Source organism: Bemisia tabaci, chromosome 1 (genome assembly GCF_918797505.1).
Source record: "Bemisia tabaci chromosome 1, PGI_BMITA_v3".
Lineage (NCBI taxonomy): Eukaryota > Metazoa > Arthropoda > Insecta > Hemiptera > Aleyrodidae > Bemisia > Bemisia tabaci.
Window position 1 is genome coordinate 32,419,838 of NC_092793.1, and position 22,556 is coordinate 32,442,393.

At 39.0% G+C, this 22,556-nt stretch overlaps 2 protein-coding genes across 8 annotated transcripts in view; both read left to right on the top strand.

Annotated features, from left to right (window-relative positions):
- The window catches only part of LOC109037149 (uncharacterized), a 549,607-nt gene that overhangs the window by 276,170 nt on the left and 250,881 nt on the right, over positions 1–22,556 (top strand). The gene's annotated exons all lie outside the window — the stretch shown is intronic.
- Positions 1,427–21,529, top strand: LOC140226070 (zinc finger E-box-binding homeobox 1-like). The gene is made up of 3 exons (XM_072306526.1): positions 1,427–12,512; positions 14,796–15,128; positions 17,800–21,529. The coding sequence occupies exons 1-3, from the start codon at positions 12,431–12,433 to the stop codon at positions 18,135–18,137; spliced, it is 753 nt and encodes a 250-aa protein (XP_072162627.1). The 5' UTR covers positions 1,427–12,430; the 3' UTR covers positions 18,138–21,529.

A 22,556-nucleotide genomic window follows, 5' to 3' on the forward strand; every position in this document is an offset into this window, starting at 1 on the left:
CGACTTTCCTCCATTTAAACCTGTGTTGAATAATCGATTCTTGTTGTAGCATATAACCTCTTGAAGAGTCGATTCATTTTCGTAGGTTTAAAGGAAGAAAAAGCAGTTTTGCCAACTTCCTGGATCCGGGAATGATTCTGTCTCCAGGGCAGTGGTGTGGCGCACTTAGCGATACATTGATTGATCTGTCATATAAACCTATGGAAAAGGATCGATAAACAGAGTGCTCGCAACGAGCATTTTAATAATCGATCTTTTACCATAGCTCCAAATGGGAAATATCGATTATCGATCATTCACGCCTCGCCACTGTTCTGCGTGCTGATTATTGAAATCTATAAACAAAGCCCTAGACAAAGAAGACATCGGGAGTACGGAACAATCCTGTTGGTGGAAATTGGTGGTTCCAATAGACTAATAGATAAATTGATGGACTAACTATGGGTCACTTGTGGGTTGCCTTTAGTTAGTCTATTACCTACCTCCTTTGTCCATTACAACCTCCTGTTTCCACCAATAGGCTCTCTTCTTATCCCTTTTGTCTTCTTTGTCTATAGCTTTGTCGATCTATTTCAAAAATCGGCCGGCTGGGGACACTTTGCATGTCCAATTCACCGGGAGATCTGGAGGAGAGGGGATTTGGCTGTTGAGAAATTAGCTTATTTTGCCTTGGCTTGAACCTTTCAACCGGCTGACTGGGCACGGGTTGGTTTAAAAGGCACTAACACGAACCGAAAAGCTAGAGGCGTGGAGAGGTCCGACATGTCAACTAACTCGGGTTCTTTTCCGCTTGCAGATTTGTCGCTGCGCCTGAAGAACCTACAAATGCTGATGGCGGACCCGTTGACGAGCGAGCGGCTCGCCTACTGGACGTACCAAAGAGCCGGCTCCTTCCACGACTCGATGATCGGGCAGGTGAAGCAGGAGGACCAGGAGAGATTCCCGTGCTCCAAGTGCCACCGGAGCTACCGCAACAAGAACCACCTCTCCCGGCACATCCGCTACGAGTGCGACCGGAAGAAGCAGTACAAGTGCGAGTACTGCTTCAAGGACTTCTACCGCCGGGACAACCTCAAGACCCACGTCAACCTCAAGCACCCGGCGCACGCCATCTTCCCGGACGGCTCCCAGAAGAGCGGCTCGCCCCCGGCCCCCGGCCAAGGCGACCCCAAGATCCCGCTCCCGCTGCCTCTTCCGCTGACCCTCCCGCTGGCGCTGGACGACGTCAAGACCCACGACAACGGCGACACCAAGGCCCTCGCCCTCGTCACCCCCAAGCGCGCCCCCATCAACTCCAACAAGGCCGCCACCCCCGAGACCAAGAGCCAAGCCAAGCCTTACGCCCTCAAACACCCGGACAGTATCATCGCCTTGAAACTGGAGAACCCTCTCTCGCAGGAGTCCAATTTTTGAACCACCGCCCGAACCGCTTCGCCCGTCCTAAGCGCCAACGCCTCTTGAGCCTTCGGATGTCTTCCAATTCCGCCCTATAAAATACACTACTAGTTTCCACCAGGGGCGAATTCAGCAATTTGGCAACACAGGATTTCCACCATTTAAACCTATGTTAAATAATCGATCCTTGTCGGAGCACCTGGCCCCTTCAAGAATCGATACGTTTCCATAGGTTTAAGTGGAGAATAAACAATGTTGCCAGTTTGCTGGATCCGCTAATGGTTTCCACCGAAATGTTTGCTTTCGCTCCGAATGCAAACCTTGCGAACCTGCAAAATTTTAAGAAAAAAAGGGTCGTGATTTTCATAGAAATGTAAATTTTATCGGGAGGAATTTGTAACATTCGAATGCTTGGACGGCTTCCTGGTTCAGCATGACAGTCTTATTGCTCGTCGTGCTCATTTGGACTGCATTTTGCAATGAAGAACTACTATATCTGGCCTGTCCATAAAAGCACCTATCTGTTTAAGGAAACTGATCGCACATACGTTTTTTTTTCTCAAATAAGCCAGGTATAGTAGCTCCTTATTGCAAAAAGTCCATCTGGGTCATGGGACACTTGCTGCTAAAATCCTATCGACGTCTTCTATAGGCAACATTGATGTGTCATTACGTTGCTTCTTCCAGAGGTGATTCTTGCAAGTTGGCAACTTTGTTTTTTTTTCTCAATTTAAAACCATGATAAATATCGATTGTGGATGAAGCAGGTTGTCTTATTTAGAATCGATTGTTTTACGTGAGTTTAAATGGAGGAGAATCGGTGATACAACAAACCAACAACTTGCGAGAAACGCCGCTGCTTTCTTCCGGTCTCATCGCCAGACGTTACGTCTTCTTCCTTCGCCTAATCCTTGTTTCTTCGTCCGTCGAAGTTGCTTGAAACGCAATGCCCATGGAAAAAAGAGACAAAATTTGTTGGATGATTTGGACATTTTCAATTAATTGTGGTAGTACCCCAATAAATTAGGTTACTAACCCAAATGTTGCGGTACCACCAAAGTTAGTTAAAAATGTCCAAATCATCCAACATGGTGGGGTAATACCACAATTTTAGGGAATAATCCCAATTACTTTTTTTCCGTGTCCATCTGAACTGTTCCAACCGCTATCAGGCAATCCTGCCGTTAAAACTTAAAAAAAAGAAAAGAAAACCAGGTGCTCTAATGAATCAAATTAGCATTTTTGTTTTTTCATTGGCACTCTAACATACTGTATGAGAGGTGACAAGGGAGAGGCGAAAAATGGAGAGGTAACGCCTGCAAATTAGTCACTTGCATGGGTTGAAATCGTGTTTTGACGGTTCAGGTTTAAAGAATGGCAGAAAATAATGAAATCTGTCGCCGAAAGCGAAGTCTACGTGCAGTATCAATAGAGATAGCGTGTTATGAAAGACACATTGATGGACGTCATCCACCATTGTAATTTGTATTATAGTTTCTTCCTCCTTGGGCTTAGAAGTGATGTACGTAGAGCAATTAGTAGAAATTTATGAATCAGTGATTGAAGAATCCAAGGCGGCAGGAACAATAACACGTAGCACGACTGCACGACATCTAATCACCATGTTTTTCAAAACGTCAATTCTTGGACGTAGTTTGATTGTTTGGCCGATGTTATTATTTTCAGCAGATGCATGAACAGCAACCGTTAAAAGACGATTTCACGGCGCGTGCAATCGACCCATTTCCGAACATTCCATACAATTTTCCGTCTGAAGAATCAGTGCCCTGCTAAAAACGGACTATCAGCAACTGTCCCATGCTCCTTCTTAAGTATCTGGCATGGAAACGTACCACAGCAGATCTCAAATTAACTCTCAAGAAGAAAAGAAAATTAAGGGGGTTAGAGCCGCAGGATCTAAATCGTGTCGCAAATTTTCGAATTTTCATTTGACATAACAGATGAAGATGTTACGTTTTGGCCAGTTTGAGGTTTGGTTTGGTACGTATTCGTATATAAGTTATATTCATGACGACTGACAATGCATCTTGGAATCAAAGAAATTACCGCAGAAAACAGATTTAATTATTCTTTGTTTCCTTGAGCTTAATGTACTGCGAGGACCCCTTCCATCAAGCCTACAAGAGGAATTAGAAATATGGTAAACTTACCAGTTCTCTGGTAGAGTTAACTAGAAACATGGCTAACTCTATCCTAATTTCTCCCTGGATTTAAAAAGGAAATATAGCTAAGTGTAATGTCTCTCCTTTCATATACTGGTCCAATTTTACGCAATTTAACGCGCTTCAATGTCTTTTTCGCACGTAGGCTCCAGTCGTCATGAATTTACCAGTTTTCTTGTGATAAGTTTCTCGTGAAAACGGACGCGGAACCTCTACAAAAATATAAACAACGGGTACTCATATGGTGCGTTTGTCTCGACATAATTTAAGCGAGAGAGGGAGGGAAAACTCAGCTCTCGAGTTTCCCGGTCATCTTGAGTAGATGTATGTGTTCAAGGTGTGGGTGTTTGTGGAATGGTGTGGAATCTTAAAATATATGAAATTCCCATTTGTCTCGAGTCCAAAGATTTTTTCCTCAATCAATCGACGTTCTAAGTCGTTGGATACCTAAATCCTCGATTTTTCGTCGAGAAGGGTCGGCGTCCGTGCGCTCTTTTTTTAATATTTTTTTTAAATGAATGATAAGCAATTATAGGATTTGTTATTTTTCAGATTTTATTAAAGTGACGTGATGAATCCTTTTGTTAACGCTTCCTTGAAGCTAACTCTACTAAAAAGCTGTTACGTGCATTAAGTTTCCTTGAAACTACAGTTGCAATAAATTAATATGTGTATTCTATAGAACGCAATGCGGAACTGATAGTTCAGTTTGGTATATTTTTATGTTATTTTTATTTTTTCTTTCCAAAATTTCTGTTTATATTGTGCAATCATGTTTCGATTTGACTTATTTACTAATTTTAATTCGTATCTGTATGAGCAGGGCTATTTCGCAGGTAATGTGCGTGTTGTGCAACCTATCGAGGGTATATAGGAAGCTTATCCTCACAGCCCCAGCGTCCAAAAAGATTTCCCAAAATTTCAAAATTACCCAACCAAAGTAGCAATAAATGCATAGTTTTTCCTGGCTTCCTTCCTTATCAAATAATATTCCTGTTACTCCCGCGATTATGTGTTTACGTCTCTCTCGTTTCTCTTCTCACGTCCTCTGAGGACATCGTGAGCCCTTTGAATCTCATCGTTTGACGAGAATCTCAGGTGGACTGCGTCATCAATCCGGAATCCTTAATCTATTTTTTATTTATAATTATTTACTTACTTTTATTTTATTTATTTTCAAGAATTTTCTATAACAAGTGGTTTACAATTGTCTGCTTCAAGTAGCAGTTGGCCAGTTTCACAGGTCCTTTGAATCGTGTTTAGATCGTTGAAATGTGCAAATTGGCAAATACCTATGAATATCCGTCTAATTCCAAGGATTGAATGTCCTCAATACCATCGGTCTTCGAAGAACTCGAAGAATGACGTCATCCTTCGTGATAGCACAAGAACTGCAATGCAGTTATGACCTTGAAATGCAATTTCGATGTATCCAAGATGGAAGAAACGATTATGTATATAGCACCGCGATGGATTACGTCATTTTTCATGTTTCTCTAAGGACAAACTTCACTAAATCCAACGTAATAACCCGGGGTTATATCCAGAGTCGCGCCTTGAACAGCTCCTTTCCAGTAGCGTGGTGACCTTTGCGATGTATCGATTGATATGCCATTCAACCCTATGAAAAAAGATCGATTATCAGGGCGTTCGCAACGAACACCATAATGATCGATTCTCTATCATAGTTTCAAATGGGATTATATCGATAGTCGATTATCACGCCGTGCCACTGCTCCTTTTCGTAGGAGGCCTCGTGAGTTTATGTCGTGTTTGAGAGAGGTTTTAGGAGATTCTTGACATCGCGTCATGAAAGGGTAGTTTTAAAGAATCTCGAATGAAATTCATTTGTTCAATTTTGAAAATAGACCTTGCAAGGATCCATGTCCAAACTTAATCTGTTGCATTTCACGTGAGATTCTTTCAAGTTGTCCTTCTTATGACGCTTTAACGTCAAGGACCTCCAAAAACTTACTCAAACTCATATTAATCACAGTTTAAACCGTATACGACCACCTGAGGAAAGGAGCTGTTTAAGAACCGACTATGAATACGGACCTCGGACTTAGGACGGATCGTGCTGTCATCTGCCAATCCATTTATTTTAACGATCAGAACACGATTCTATCACTAACGTAATTCAACGTTCATGATAAATAAACCCCTTGGTTCGAAAAGAATGAATCTGATCCGGGATGATCGCAGTCCGGACATATCACCATTCAAACTCAATATTTTGGTCCTCTTGTTTCTTTCTTCCAACCTTATTTACTTTGTGCAATCTCTCTTCTCTCCATGATAAATGCCCCATTCCTTTTGTCAGTGGCGATTCCTTGCAAGTTGGCATCACCAAGTTTCGTCCATTTAAATGCATGTAAAACAGTTGATATCCACGTGACCACGGCTGCGGCTGCCTCACCGAGGATCGATTGTTCGCCATGGGTTTAAATTGAGGGAAAATAGTAGCACCGGCGGGCTAATTGTTGAAATTGATAGACACAGCGATAGACAAAGAAGGCATAGGGAGTATGGAGCGATCCTTTCGGTTGAAATGGATGATTCCTATAGACTGAGAGAGAAAATGATGGACTAACTATCGGGCCTCCCGTGGGTCGTCGTTAGTTATTCTCTTTATCTACCTTCTTTGTCCATTGCAACCTCCTGTTTCCACCAACAGGATCCCCCCATATCCCCGTTGTCTGTCTTGTCTATACCTTTGTCCGCCGATTTCAAGAATCAGCCCGCTGAGGTGGATCCAGCAATTTGGCAACATCGGTTTTCATCCATTTAAACCTGCGTCGAACAATCGAACCTTGTCGGAGCACCTGGCTCTTCCGACTATCGATATATTTCCATAGGTTTAAATGGAGAAAAAACGATGTTGCCAAATTGCTCGGACCGCAAATGGAGGACCAACTTGTGATGATCGTCTCCGTTCTCCGGCGAGTGCCTGCTTCCTCTCAGCAATATCATAGGCCTCCCGGACGAGTGTGTGCAATATGTTGAAGAAACACTCTGTCGCCCTTTTGTGGGGCGAGTACCTTATCGATTTTCTCGTTAAACGAGCTCCTCTTCGCCGATTCTCCAATCAAGTGCCCCGAACTTCCTGCGACTAAATTTTAAAGTTCCGAAAAGAAATGTGTAAGCAACGGCGCACGTACTTATTCAGCCGCTAGGACAGCTGAATTCCAGCAATGCACAAACTTTTGCTCGAATCCTCCGCATGTCACTCCGTCGGCCGACGGACGGCGATTCACCGATTAGTGGTCTTAGTTTCTCCTCAGGTTATCAGTTTTCTTACTTTAGTTACCTAAATGAATATTATGAACTAACCCACGTCTTCCAAATTGAGTTGATGTTCAACAAGTGCACTTATTACGTTATCAGGGATCTTCTCTCTCTTGTGTTTTATCCGCTGGAATGTAGTGCCTTACTCAAGTCGAACAAGCATTTAAATGCCTCGGTCTCATTTACCATAGCATTCATAGTAATCCTCAGAGGGGACAACAGACTTACACCACTTTGGAATGTCAAAGGGAACATTCCGTTGAGATGATCAAAGTCGAAACGAGCCGGCAAGTGGCGGGGCGTGAACGATCGATTATCGATATTTTCCCATTTGAAGCTGTGGTAAAGAATCGATTATTGTGTTCATTGCGACCTTGTATAACGATCCTTTTCCGCAGGTTTAAATGGCAGATCAATCTATGTAATTGCCACGCCACTTGTCCAGTGGCAGTTCTCGCAAATGTACTCGATTGTGGATGAAGCAGCCTGCTCTTATATCGGTCTTTATCGATCGAATATTGATCTTTCATTTGCGAAAGGACGATCCGATCGGCTCGATAGTAGATTTGAAAGAGCCAGACGAAGGAATCACAGATTTGGACTGCATTTTGCAATTTGGAACTATAGATTCCGGCTCCTCTGGAAAAACACTTATGTGCATAGGGAAACTAATGGCACATACGTTGTTTTTAAACCGGGCTAGGATTTACAGATCCAAATTGCAAAATGTAGTCCATTTTCACTTGATCACTTCTCAGCTTTATTTTCCCGCTCGCAAAGGCGTCCAGTAAGATAAGCTGAAGTCCCCTCGCAGTAAATTCCTTTCGGTTATCTGAAGCTGTTATTCGCAAGGCATGCGAGGTAATTTTAAGTATGTACTTATGAATGATTTTTTCAATAAACTTTCGAGTCTTTTGCAGCTTTCGGTTGAACCGCTCAGCGGTGTTGGATGTTCTGCTCAGCCCTTCCTCGAGTATTTCTTTCCTCCGAGAACTAGTGTTTTATCTAATAAAATAATGATACCTCCTAATCTCTGTCATCACTATTGTTCAGAACAAGATTTTCAAAATTGAATAGCGCCGACTTTTCAGCTAACGTATCCTAGAATCTCATTTTAAATCTCCCCTCTTGCATACTTTATTCTACAAAAATGACTTCGAAGATTCCAAGTCAGATACCGGCACACAGTAATTTAAAAACAAAAACCTAAAAATAACCAAATCGGAGCACTGATTCAGGTCAACAACAGATGTGTCAACCTGTTGGCCACCATCAGAGGGTCAGCATATACACAAACGCAATTAATTATCAAATATGTAAAATGTGGTCAAAATTTAATTTCACAGTAATTCTCGACCAAATCTTGTGATGTTGTCATCAGCGGACGCATTCTTTTGGCTGGCTTTGTAATCATCATAACTCCAACCCTTTACGGTGGTTTTAATCAATTTTTTCTTTTTTTTAATTTCTCATTTTTACAAAATTTAAAATATTCCGGAAAATGTTTTTCTTTTCTTAAGCGTAAGGTTTTGTCACAGAGGAAAGAAAAAATGAAGGATGGGCTGCAGTTTGTTCAAATGCCCTTGTTCGTGTCAAACGATTGCCGCTTTACTTTTTTTTTAGAAGAACGACTGTACTTTAATTGGAATCAATGTCGATAATTAATTATAATCTATTTTTTTGAGCGAAATTTATTATATTTTTAATAAAATATTTATTTTTATCATTTGATAGTACTTAAGTGCAATTTTGGAGGTTAAATCATATAGGGTTAAAGGGTAAATACGTAGTTTAATAGAATAATTTAGAACTTTTTCAATGCAAAATTGTTTCGAAACCCCACTCAAATGTGGTGTTCTTACGGGTTATTTTTTTGTAAAGATATATATAGATATATTTTTCTTCGTGTATTTTCGGAATATTGTTAACTCGTTTCCCTTTACATATTAGGAAAATTGTCAATTGGTCTACTATTTATTTTTATTTGTTTATCACTTTTTATTTTAACTACCGATTGTGAAGAAATTCAGTTCCAATTATTTAAGTTTTATTAAGTTTTTCTCGTTCTAATTTTTGCTCTGCACCTATAAAACTGTTTAGTAAACTGATTCTTATTGTAAATATTTCTTTAACGTTGTTTTAATGTGATGGTCTGATTTCGTGCGTGATGTCCACACAAGATTTCATAGATTCAATGATCCATCCTAGTGTCAGTCTGTAATCTCGCCTGAGCGTTGCATCTCATTGACGCTTTTTTTATCATATATTCACAATTTTTCTGTGATTCTGGTGAGGGGGATACATTTTTTTTTCTTTTTTAACATGTCTGAGAACATCCGGATTTTCCCTATTTTCAAGGAAGTATTTAATTTTTTAAAAAATTCTCAATATCGCTTTTGCTCTTACTTCAAACAGTATTACTGATTTTTTCGTTTCTTTTCCAGTTCAGCCTAAACTGTAAAAAATATTGGTTTTTAGTTTTTTTCTGCCTTTAGTTTTTCTCTTCTTTTTTTGTAATCAGGAAATTTAGTTTGAAGTAGGCTGTACCTCAATTCAAACATTATTGCATGATTTTTGAATTTAGGCGTGTCGCTAAACATTATTCATGGCCACCCTCTCTTGTGTAACCGTCCCCCAATCCTCCCATATACCAGAGCGTTCCTTCCCTTTCAGTGCGATATTCTTTTATTTTGAAACCAAATATGGAAGAACATATCAACCTAGTTCTTCCAATTTAAAGCTCGTATTCGTACATGTTTCCATCTGATCAGAAGATTATACGTTCAATTCACTACTCAATTTAGGTATTTTCTTCCTATTTCTTCATCAATAAATGACACAAGAATTAAAAAAGAAACAAAATCTTGCTCGTCGAAAGACACTTTATCACGTATCGAGATCAGTCAAAATTAATCGGAAAACAAAACTGTGCTTCGATCAAATTTATAGACGAAAAGAAAATTCGCCAAATATTTGTACTGTGTAATGATTTTGACTTGTTTTCTGTTGAATTTTGTAATTTTTTCAAGAATTATCCTCGGCATGTTTATATGTTTACCTATAGTTTCAAGTTTGTCTATACAGAACTTATATTCCTCATTTTTTGACGAAGAAACAACTGTTTCGTATGTTTCTTTTAAGTTAAATTTATCTGTTTCGACAAGGAAATCTTTAAGCACCCGCCGTATTTACTCCGGCCACATTCGTCCAAGTGGGTCGCCTACTAGTTATATGTAAAAAAATTTTATTCATTGCCTACTTTTTTCACTTTTCTATCGAAACTAATCCATATTAATTTAGTGTTCATTATTCTCGTAGAATTATCTCGGAAGGTTTTGCTACTGTAAATCGCACCAGCCTAATAACTCACGATTTTCGCATGTTTTTATGGAAATATTCTCATCCATTTCAAAACTTTCTCTTACCCTTTCTCTCTCAATCTTGGATAGGATTCATATTTCAGCGAAACCTATGAAAGTTTAATTCTGCAAAAATTAACCTCCTGCGCTTCTTAAAACTCTAATTTCATGCTCTGATCAGAAAAAAGATATCCACCCCATTTTTCAATGAGGAGCTACTATTTCTGGCTCCGTTTAGGGGCAACATCTGTGAAACTGAATTTCTTGTACAAATAGGTGTTTTTACAGATAAGCCTGAATTAGTAGCTTTTCATTGCAAAATTTTGTCCAATCGAAGTGTAGAAAGTGTTGTATGCGAGAATACTGAAGTAAATAAATTAGCAACTTCTTTGCATTTAAAATTGTACGGCAAGGAAGATTTTGTTAACATAAATTCCAGAATTTTATCCGAAAATTTTTTCTTGAACAAATACCTTTGAATTTTTACTGTGTTTATTATTTTCATAATCGTGAGAAAGTTACTGTATGTCGTTGGTATTATAAAAAGATAACTTTCGTAATTATAATGTGGGATCAGGGATCTAGATAGGTAATATTCACAGGAATTAGGTTCTATTTTCCACTGAGTATATAGTTAAATTACGAATTGGCATTATAATGTTTAGGCCGCGAAAACGAAGAAGATAATTTATTTATTTTTATGTTTAAAAGTTTTATGTGCGGAAATTCAAGGGTACCTCTGAATTTTAAAAGCCTTAACCGTCCGTAACTTGCAACACGGCTTCTCAAACTGAAAACTGGGGTTTTTACCAAGTATTTTGTTATCAACACTAGAACCACATGTTAAGTTCACCAGCCGTCCAGTACCCAGGTTTCCGTGTCGCAAGTGAAAGTTGAGGCTTCGCCATTTTTTTTCTTGCCGATTGACAGTAACATATTATTCAACAAATGTTTCACTCTTTTCGAGTAAACGTTTCTGATACTATATTGGATCATTTCAAGAGGAAGGAACCTCTGCTTACTCGTCGTCATCATGTGTTGTGAATTTTATGAAACTAGGAAATTAATGCTTTGTTCACAACCTCTTGCAAGTCTTAAAATCGTCTAGAAAAATCAACAGAGAAAATTTGATGCAATTTGTATGCTTTTCGATTCCTTTGCGCACATATTATGTGATTTAAAACTTGTTAAAAAATCCATGTACTTATATAGTTGTGCTTAGGCGTATGTTTAACTCGTTGAATAGTGTGGGGGTGGGAATTTACACCATTCAAGAAGTTTTTTGTTATTTTCTGTAAATTTTATTTTTATCTCACTTTTTTATCGTAGGTATCATTTATTTTTTTTATCACCACCAGTTTAAAAACATTTTTTTTAAAAATGTATTTTTTATTTAAAAAAAAATATGTTTAGAAGAGTATAACTTATTTTGTCCAAAAAAATGCATTTATATTTTTATTCTGTGTTAATTTCTTTCAGATTTTAGAAAATGGGAATCCTGTTAATTTTGACTGTAAAGTCGCAAAACATTTGATTGAACAATTGCAAACAGAATGACGTAGTTCTGAATCATTAAAACGAAATCGCTTTTTTATTAGGTCAATTGGAAAATTAAATCTTTATTTATATTTTTACAACGAGTAACTTCTGGTATATTTTCTTATCTTTGGAGTTCATCAATTGCATTTCCTCTGAAGCTTTTCTAACATTTCCGTTTGTGAGATTTTCACGCCGACATCCTTTATGTACCTCTCCTAGCTTTACGGCTCTTTTTTAAATTGAATAACAATTGTTGTTAGATAACTGTATATTGTTGTAAACTCTTGTTACTGGAAGTGATATTCATGTTTTTGGTTGGAATATTTTAACTCTTCTTTATTTTGATTCATTCTTATTCTGTATCGTGGTAATATATGGCAAAGTTATGAATAAATAAATCAATACATTTAATTTTTTAACGGTCAACTTCTGTGTTAATTTTATATTTTGTGCCCTTGTCAAGCATGTACCCCTCTTGTGCTTACACGTTTTTCCTTTTTAATTCAATATTTTCAATCAATTTGACACCCATCGGACAAAATTCGTCGCCAGTATGGTAGGCCGATCTAGTTTTTAGTAGATGCATTAATTTCTAATCCGAATGTTTTGATTTTCAATTTTTCTGACGCGAACTGATGTAAAAAACATATTTTTCACATTCATTCAATGCAGTGTAAAACAACTCATTCTCTAAAATTAATCATTCAGTCTGCTTGCCTGCCTAAGTGGACAAAACGTGGTCTTATTTAATGAGCAATTTATACGTTCCTGGTGTCATCTAACCTCTCAATATTTGTTCTCCCAACATTTTTTTAAGGATTGGAGTTACTATTTTTACTGCAAAGTGACGAGACAAAATTTTGGATGTAAACTCAAAAGTTTCCTGGGAGAGTCGGGTTCCCGGGTAAGTCCAGGGAACTTATTCCCGGTGGTTCTTTTAGGTGTGAGCGATTAAAGTGTTTGTGTGCATGTTTAAGTGTGCAATTCCGTCTGTTTTCCTCGGGAAAGCCGATTTTACGCGAGAATTGTGAGGCGAACTTTCTCTGGAAAGCTCCCTTTTACAATTAGATTCCTATGCACAGCATTCACATGGTTTTACGGATAGTTCCGTTACTACTCCGTCGCGTTTTGTCAATAAAAGTGCGGAAAGCTACTTAGAGCAGCTCAACTTAGACACGAAAAGGGTTCGAAAATCGACAACCAGTTTTGCGATTCCCCTTGAAACGACGGATATGAAATTTCCTGACCGTTGCGTTCGGCAAATCGGCAAATCAATACTGGGGATCTTCTACGTTTGAATCGGTCGACGTTTAAACACAATGAGTCAATGTTGCTGAGCTCTGCATTGCATAAGAATCCCGGGGTTCATCGGATTATAGAGATATTTATTAATAGAATTCATCCAATGGTAGGCTTTCATTCATGCATGTTGTGAGAGAAGCCAAGGATAATTCATGTGTTACCCGAAGAATCTGTTTTATTTTATAACTTTTTTTTTACCAATTTTCAGTTACTTTTCATTTTTTGCCGCTCCAAAGGATGACTAAATAACTCACGTTTGAAATAATAGAGTGAAAATGTTTGCATCTCAGGTATTGTACATCATTTTACCAATACAAAATCATTCTCATTAAAACCCCCGGAACTACTGACACATGAAGTTACTACTATCTATTTTCAAGAGTTCTATTTCCAAACGATGCTCGCAACAAGAGTAAGTAGTATGTGATTACCACACAGTTCGGTAATGATTAACCGAAAACTGCGGTTTGCATAACCGAATCTCGACTCAGCAGACCGAGTTTTTGGTTTTGCAAACCGAACTCGTGTTCCATATGGGCCGAACTTCATCACGTCCAACCGAACTTTTTTTCCTCAGTAAGATTTTATCCTCCCCCGACACGGGGAAAAATTTTCTGTTGGATTAGTAGCAATTTCAACCAATAACTTCCGGACAGAATGTACCTTGAGTCAACAGGAAATCTCCTCGTTTCACACAGTATTTCTGTTTTGTCATTGAAACTGATTTCCGGTTGATTCGACGACAATTTTAGTCCGGAAATCTTGAACTGGAAGTTTTTTCGCAGTGTAAGTAAACCTAATGTCACTTTAAGGGCGGTCGCTATAAAAGCGTATAGGGCCGCATTTGTAGTATTTTCTTAAACAGCTATTTTTCTTAGGAAGCCCTCAAAAGAGCATCATAAATAGGACAATTTTCCTTACACTGGAAAAAAAACCACATTGGATCTAGAGTCCAGACTTTTGAAAACATCCATAAGAAAAAGTACTCTTGATTCAATCAGATTTAAGCTTAAATCAAGAACCAAGCATCTTCATTTGAGCGGATTTCCTTTTGATTTAAGCTTAAATCTGATTGAATCAAGAGTCCTTTTTTTATCAATGTTTTCAAGAGTCAGGACTCTAGATCGAGTGTGTTTTTTTTCCTGTGTAACCTCGAAACAAATTCAGCTGTATAACTCTGGAAATGGATCCTAGCAACGGATTACAATGTCTTGCCATTGGATAAATTATTAAATAAGGATAAATAATGGTTATCATTCGCTGGTGGGTGCGAATCTACTTTGAAATTTACAATACTCGCAATATTAATTTTTTCGTAATGCGTATTTTTCTTTGAAGTGGTGTGTCATTGTAATCCCTTTCAAAAACCCATTCCCAAAGTCACTTGCAATTTAATCGAGGTTGGCAAAAATTGTCTTTCTAATTATGCTATTTTTATGACCTCCTTGAACCTCCTCTTATGACAATGTAAACTAAATGAGGCCCTCCAAGAAGGGGAGCTGTTTATGGAAGGACTATTAATCAGTGGCGATTCTTGAAAGTTGGCAACAATATTTTTCTTCCATTTAAATCCATTGAATAAATCGATTTTAGGTGATGCAACTGCCTCACTAAAAATCGATTGTTTTACATGCATTTAAACGGAGGAAAAAGAGTGTTGCCAACTCTCAAGAATCGCCAATACTATGAATACGAGCCTTTATCTAACGCATCCGTTGTTTGTTTTCAGTCATAAGGACGCTTCCGTTGATGAGGAGGGCGGACAAGTTTTTCAAGAGCTACGCGTCGAAGATGAGCTTGCTGAAGGCCGCCGGGGCCGAGACTGGGAGTTTGCCACGTCAGCGGGAGCTTTACAACTGCCTCACCTGTGACAGGAAGTACAGCTACAAAACCACCCTGAGCAGGCACTTGAAGTTCGAGTGCGGGAAGGCACCCCGGTTCCAGTGCAGTCTCTGCAACTATCGCTCCGCCCAGAAGAACAACGTGTTGCGGCACATCAGGAGCTACCATGGAGCCCTCCACCCCTCGCCCACGGTCCTCGACCTGACCTACACCAACTTCGGCATCGTTTAGGTCATCGCGCCCCTCTCAACCTGACACTGTATACGACACCGACTCACATTCCCCGAGTTTCGATCCGGAGCCTGAGTAAGTATATTCACACAGTGTCGACATTGGTGGATCCAGCAAATTCACAACATTGCCTTGTCTCCATTTAAACCTATGAGAATGTATCGATTCTTGGAGGGGCCCAGTGCTCCGTCAAGTTTCGATTATTTAGCATAGGTTTAAATGGAGGAAATACGGTGTTGCCAAATTGCTGGATCCGCCTCCGAGTGTCGTGTGTCGATGGTCAAAGTCGAAATACACGTGTCTCCGTTTGCGGCATCTATGCGGGCTGGTTACAGAGTTGCCACAGTCAGGAGATACCGAGGAAATGTCAGGGAATTTTAAAAGTCAGGGAAAACCTGAAAATTTCAGAGGAAATCACGAAAGTGCCAGGGGAAAATCGTTAATTCAACTTTATTTGCTTTCTAGAATGGGTTTGACGTTTCAAACTACACATTTCGCCCGAGAAATATTTCAAAATTATGTATTTTTAACCATCTGGCATATCTTCAATTGTCAAGCAATTTTACTCAAATGTGTCAGGGAAATCATAGGAAATGTCAGGAAATTACATTTTCTAAATTTCGTGGCATTCCTGTGATCATTGAAAGTGATAGGCAAAGTAATTGACGAAGAATGAAGAGATTCTATTGGTTGAAACGGGTGGTTGTCATGGATGAAGGGGACTAATGATGGACCAACTGCAGGGTCCTTCATGGGGTGCCGTTAGTATTATCTACGTAGTATTAGCTACGTATTACCTATCTCCTTTTTCCATTCCAACCACCCGTTTCCACCAATAGGAATTGCTTCATCTTCTTTTTGTCTCTTTTGTCTATTAATTTCATTAATCAGCCCGCAGATGTCTTATCAAAAAAAAATTTAAAACCTTCAACCCCTGAAACCCCCGATACCCCCCTTCCTTGCAGGAGGGGGAAACCCCCGATACACATAACAGTGAACATTCTGAAACTTGCTAAAGTGTCACGCGTCTTTTGACTTTCGCTGTCGATATGCTGAATTCCCTCGTCAGAAATCAGTTAATTCTATCTTGACCTTGATGTTGTCTGGATTTTCCCTCTGTTCCACCAAATTAAAGAAATTAAATACCTAAAGTACATGTAGAGGGGAGGGGTGCCAGTGATAGTGATCAATGTTAATTTTGTTGTCTATTTTTTAACTTGCTTCGTTTTAACTCCAAGATCAGCACCAGGAACAACGGCTAGTATAAAGAAAAGAATCAGTCTCTGTTTTGTGTGTCATAATTGTGCAATGCCCAATGTTTATTCAGTAGAATTGATCGAGTGTGCAAATTTTGTAGTGCTATGCCGCCCTTTTGTTGTGTAGAAAATAGACTGTCGTGTGAGTAGCAGTACCTGTTTGCGTAGATTCCATCGGAACGTGTCCATATCAAGAGAAATCCTACCAGGTTAAAACCGCAAAGAGGAAAATCAGGTGGTGGCCGTTTTAGTTTTGGCGGCTACTGGAAGAGATATGAAGACGTTATTGTGTCTTATCGGTACTTTTTTTTCCAAGTTACCTAATATTGATATCAATGAACTATTTTACGTTATCTTTGGATGGCTTGTGCAAAAAAGAATTAGAGATTGTGAGGAAAGAGGAGGTCAGCTCACATAATGCGATCACATTGTGGGAAGCGGCGCGGAAGTGCGCATGAGGACAGGTTGGCAGAAACGCGGTGAACTTGTGGTTCCTTTATGCCGCGTTATCAGGGATTTTCGTTCTGCGATTAGGAACCATAAACTAGTTCCCGCTGGAGCACCGCGTATCGAACCTGCCAACGAGCTCTTATACGCACTTACGCGCCTTTTGAATGAACGTGCGTTGAATTGAACAGACCTCCTCTTGCCGAACAAATTGCTGTTGGAGCGAGGAAACTTTAAAGCGCCTTCAATAATTTGTATATGCAACACGGGCATCCCGAGAGCACGTATAGTTGCATCCAGGCGTTGTGATGCGGCATCAATGATTCCACCTCGTCACTGATCCAGTAGACGTTACCTTACTCCTCTGCTACACTGGCGTGCTAAGGAAGAACGCCGTGTGAACATTCGAGAGTTGCCAAATTTTCAGAATCTTTCGGTAAATTGCGAACCAAAGTCTCTGAAAAATTGGGAGGAAAATATTCATAAATATACCAGGAAATTCGCGTTTTATCAAAGGAAATTTGACAACGCCTGAAGGTTCATACGTCGCTCTTCCTTAGCTCGGCAGTACACCAGGGATTCACTTTGACTTTTGTTGTTTACACAAAAAAAAAAATAGGGTAGTCGACACAACTAGCGGCTGGTTAAAAATGCGCCAGCTACCGTGCGTTAGTTACGATAACTACCGCGGTGGAGGTCACAACTAACCCGGTAGTTACATCAACATCCATGGTTGTTGGCGGTAGCTGGCGCATTTTTAACTAGCCGCTGGTTGTGTCGAATACCCTATTTTTTTCCTTGTACATCCGTTTCGTGAAGAGGCACGACATGTAAGGCAGAAGAGAAAACGGCTACCAACTATTCGTTTTTCTTTGCGTTGAACCGGAGGCTTTCTGTTGTTTGGCGCGAGGTAGTGAACGAAGGGATGGATTAATTAACGAATGGATGAATTTTCAGAATCGCAGGGCTACGAAGCTGGCGGGAGGTTCGTGTGCACCTGCGGTAAGGTCTACCGGAATAAGGGGACCCTGAACAGGCACCTGCGCTACGAGTGCGGGAAGGACGCCATGTTCTCGTGCCCGTTCTGCCCGCGCAAGTGCAAGCGCAAGTCGAACATGCTCCAGCACATCCGGACCCGCCACTCGGAGTTCATGCCCGGAGAGATGCCCACCGCCCGGAGGAAGTCCGTCGACCTCGAGCAAAATCATTTTCCCGACGTCAGTTTCTTCGTCGATTCCGATACCAGCGACGCACTCTCGCTGTCTTCGTCTTTGATCAATTTCCGCGCCTCCTAGAGATCCTCCACCCTTTTAATACTAAAAGTGTGGTAACAGTCATCCCTCCCCCCCCAAAAGTCTTATCTACTTAAAAATAAAGTTCCGTATGCTACCGTGCTACACTGGAAAAAAAAAAAAAACACATCGGATCTAGAGTCCAGACTCTTAAAAACATCGAAAAGAAAAAATACTCTTGATTCGATGAGATTTAAGCCAAGTCAAGCCTAGATACCAAGCCTTTTAGATCAAGAACCAAGCCTCTTAATTTGAGCGGATTTCCTTTTGATTTAAGCTTAAATCTGCTTGAATCAAGAGTCCTTTTTCTTGTCAATGTTTTCCAGAGTCTGGACTCTAGATCCAGGTGTTGTTTTTTTCCCTGTGTAAGGAAGAACGCCGTATGAACCTTCAGACGTAGCCCGATTTCCCTAAATAAAACAAGAATTTCTAGGTAAAGTTATGAACATTTTCCCTCCCATTTCAAAAATACTTAAGTTCGTAATTTCCTCTAACGCTCCTTAAAATTTTAAGGAAAAAAGTTCATTACTTACCCTAAAAATAAACATTTCATCGGAGGAAATTTGGCAACTCTCAAATGTTCATACGGCGTTTTCCTCAGCAAAGCAGTATGGGGGGGGGGGGATATACGGAACTGAGAGGATGTAGACACCCTCCCCCCCCCCCCCAATAAGACGCACACAGCGAATCCAGGTAATTAATCAAATGGGTCAGTTACGCTGGTAGCAGAATCGTGTTGTGATGCTTGATTCTTGTAGATCAGCTATAAAGAATAAGGTCCTTCCAAACAGCAACTCACTACGCTCACTATTAACCGAGATATCGCGCTTTGAAAAATTCGGCTCATGACGTCATCCACCACGGTGGTGACACCCTTGGTTTCTTCCGCCTTGCTTTCATCAGCCAGAACAACTATTATTTGCACTGGTTACTCAACATGTTACTCGGATTAATGCAAAGGTGGAAGAAACCGAAGATATCACCACCGCGGTGATTGATGACGTCACAAATCGACTTTTTCAAAGGGCGATATCTCGGTTAATACTGAACGTAGAAAGCTGTTTTTGGACAGATTTTAATGGTTTCAGCTGATCGACAAGAATCAAACATGAAATTATGATATTGAGACCAGCGCAACTGACCCATTGACGAAGTTATCAAATTTGCTCTATTTTTAAATGTTTCCTACCAGAAACTTCCTCTCATATATTCATCAACTAAAGTTTCCCGACCATAATCTGGAATGTTGCTCTTTAAGAGACGTCCCTCTTTTTCTCATTTTCTTTCCATAACCATAAAGGTAGCTTTTTGGGAAGGATGAGAGGACTTCTCAGGACCTGAAAGCAGCTGCTAACACTCAAGTCCACCGCGTTCAAATTTGAAATAATCTTCCTGTTATTGTACTCAGTTTTATTTTCCTCGATATTTATATTTATTTGTTCTTTGTTCGTGCTTTTTAGCATAATTGCTCTTTGTTAATTTATTCGAGAACTTTTTAAAGTCTGAATGTTCTCAGTTTCATAACTTACCTGTACAATTGAATTCCTCTTTCCGGTGATTACTCACACTTTTTGTCTTGATCATTACTTCATTTTACTAAAAACAACGTAAGTGAATTATTGAGATGCACTAACATTGTATATCACCAATTTAGGCTTTAAGCCGCAGCTAACTTTGTCAGAGTGGTTAACAAAGTACTTTGATTTTTAGAAAAAGTGCCACTCTGACTTTTAGAATTGTAAGAAAATGTGATCTTTTTTTAGTCATAATTTTTATTTGTATTTCTTCAAGGACGCATGTTGCACAGTGCTCTGAAGAGATTACTCCAAATCTATTCTGAGTTTTTGTACTTTCCTTTTTCTTTTTATAAAGTATTAATATTTGTGTATCCTTCTTTTTTTTGTAAATCTTCATTTATATGTTACGAGTTGTATTTATTCATTATCCTCAATTTTTTTAATTTCGTTTTTCCAATTTTGAGTTGACTTTCTAGTTGGTCATGCTCTAAGACAAATTATCGCCACTTCTTCGAACGTTTCCGCTGTGGAATTCTACTCAGATTATCTGTAGTTCATTTGTTTGTACAATTCGAAGAAAAACTGTGCATCCCCATTGATTTCGTGGTACATCAAATGTAGCTGCATGCACTGCTACATATTATTTATTTTTTCTTTCCGTACCCATCACTTGATTACAAATCTATTCTTACAAATTATAAGACTGCTAGCTAGTTCCTAGGGATTTATTTTCATCGCGATTTTTTACTGGTTTCAACTTTCAGAGGACTTTAGTGTTTACTGTTCAAAAAATGAAAGAAAAATAAAGTAAAAGCATCATATCTCAAATTCGTCGATTCCATCCTATAAAATTGATATTAAAATTCATTATTCTATTTATAATCTGTGTAAATATTTCAATGAAGGACTTGGTTTTCAGAGTGAAGAGTAAATCGCTGACTGAATCCTTGCTGAGATCAACGTTGCGGCTATTCGTAGCGTAATTTTTTTTGGCGAATAACAAATTTAATTCTATTCTTCGTACAAAATTCTCTCTTGAATATTCCAGCATGATTGTTCTTCGAGAAAAATTGAAACATTTTACTGTCAAAATCCTTCCAGTACACGTCTGTGCAGATTAATCGTCAGTAAAAATTGCCAGAAATCTCTGAGGAGAAAATAACGCACAATATACAGCATTACAGCCCTCTCTTTCAAGGTATCAGAAAGTCCTGCCCTGCCCTGCATCAATAAGTAATCTTTCATCATCAAGTTACCCGTTAAACACAAATAGATTTCATCAAAGCCCTCTGACTTTTGGAGAGGTGTTTTAAATGTTTTAAGATTTTACTTCAAAACGTGCACACTGGAAAAAGAAACACATTGGATCTAGAGTCCAGACTCTTGAAAACATCGACAAGAAAAAATACTCTTGATTCAATCAGATTTAAGCTTAAATCAAGAACCAAGCCTCTTAATTTGAGCGGACTTCCTTTTGATTTAAGCTTAAATCTGATTGAATCAAGAGTCCATTTTCTTGTCAATGTTTTCAAGAGTCTGGACTCTAGATACAATGTGTTTTTTTCCAGTGCAGCATTCTCAAAATCTTTTGTATAAAATCATTTGCATTATTTTCATAATTTGATGCACGCAGTTTTACGACTTTTACTTCATTTCTGAGGAGAAGTCATTCAAACTCTAGATCCTCTTTTCTAATGCTGATTAGTCACGAAATTTATCTTTTTGACAGCCCCTCACAAATAACTTTTATCTGAAAATTTTCTGCGCCCATGTTATTTAAGTATTATTTGTTGCAGTTGATAGTCAAGTATTTATTTTTCGTATTTTATCATTCAGTTTGTACCTATTTCGTAATAAAAATATTGATCTTTGATCTTATTCCGTGTTTTGATACGTTTTCCCGTAGTGAAATTTGTTTACCTTTTATTCTGTAACTTCATTTTAGCGATACCGTATCGTGTCTCATTTGATGATTACAAAATGGCAGCAATCGTCCTGCAAGATTGCCTTCCAAAATTTTACCTGATTCTGAATCAAGGAGACACGTAACTTGGCTAAAAACATAAATTAAAACATAAAAAACATTTCGGCTGGAAATCCAACCATCCCCAGCCTCAGTTTATTGTTTTCTTTCTCGAAAGGTGCTAGTAGGTACAGTTTTTTAGAGATTTAAAATTTTCTTTTTACCTTTATCCAACTGAGAATGATTAGATTTGCAGCTGAAACTTTTCAGAGCTCTTACTTTATGTTTTTAGCCTCGCTACCTGCGATTTTGTCTTAAAATGTCATGAAATTCCACCCAACGTACAGGCACGATTAATAGAGCGATTGACATAGTCGGTCAATCGCATAATCACGTGGTCTGCAGGTCTAGAAAATCTAAAAAAACCAACAGGAAACTGTCAAGGTGTTTCACCAGGCCAGTGAAATTTGGAAAAAGTCAGGAATTTTATTTAAAAAGCTGGAAACTCAAAACATCTTGAAACTTATAATCTGAAAGAAAAAGCCGCCATCGCTGTCCTTACAATCAAATCGAGTCTCACAATCAGTCCGGCTCCACAGTCAGTGCTGTGATATACACTCTGTGAAGTAAACAGATGAATGATTTTCAATAAGGAATTGCAGCTCTAGTTAATTGAATGATTAGTACCTGAAGAAAAAGGGTTCACCTGTTCTGTCATTTGTGGTGGTTTTAACGCTAAAAAAGTGTTCATTATCACCTCTACGCACTGAATCTATCTAAAAGGCAGGGAATTTTGATCATGGAAAATCTGTAAAAGTCGAGGAATTCCGTCGTTTCTCGGATAGACAAACGTAACTCCATTTTGAGGTTGCCAAATTGACTCAAAAAGTTCAATTTTTTGCTGGATTGTACCAATGCAACAGTGGCGTGGCGTGAATGATC

Bases quoted from the DNA above. Each gene is read 5' to 3' on its own strand.
- LOC140226070 (XM_072306526.1), top strand. From the start codon at position 12,431: ATGCAGTGTAAAACAACTCATTCTCTAAAATTAATCATTCAGTCTGCT. The intron at 12,513-14,795 runs AATGAGCAATTT...GTTTGTTTTCAG, and splicing joins GACAAAACGTGGTCTTATTT to TCATAAGGACGCTTCCGTTG. The intron at 15,129-17,799 runs GCATCGTTTAGG...ATGAATTTTCAG, and splicing joins CCTGACCTACACCAACTTCG to AATCGCAGGGCTACGAAGCT.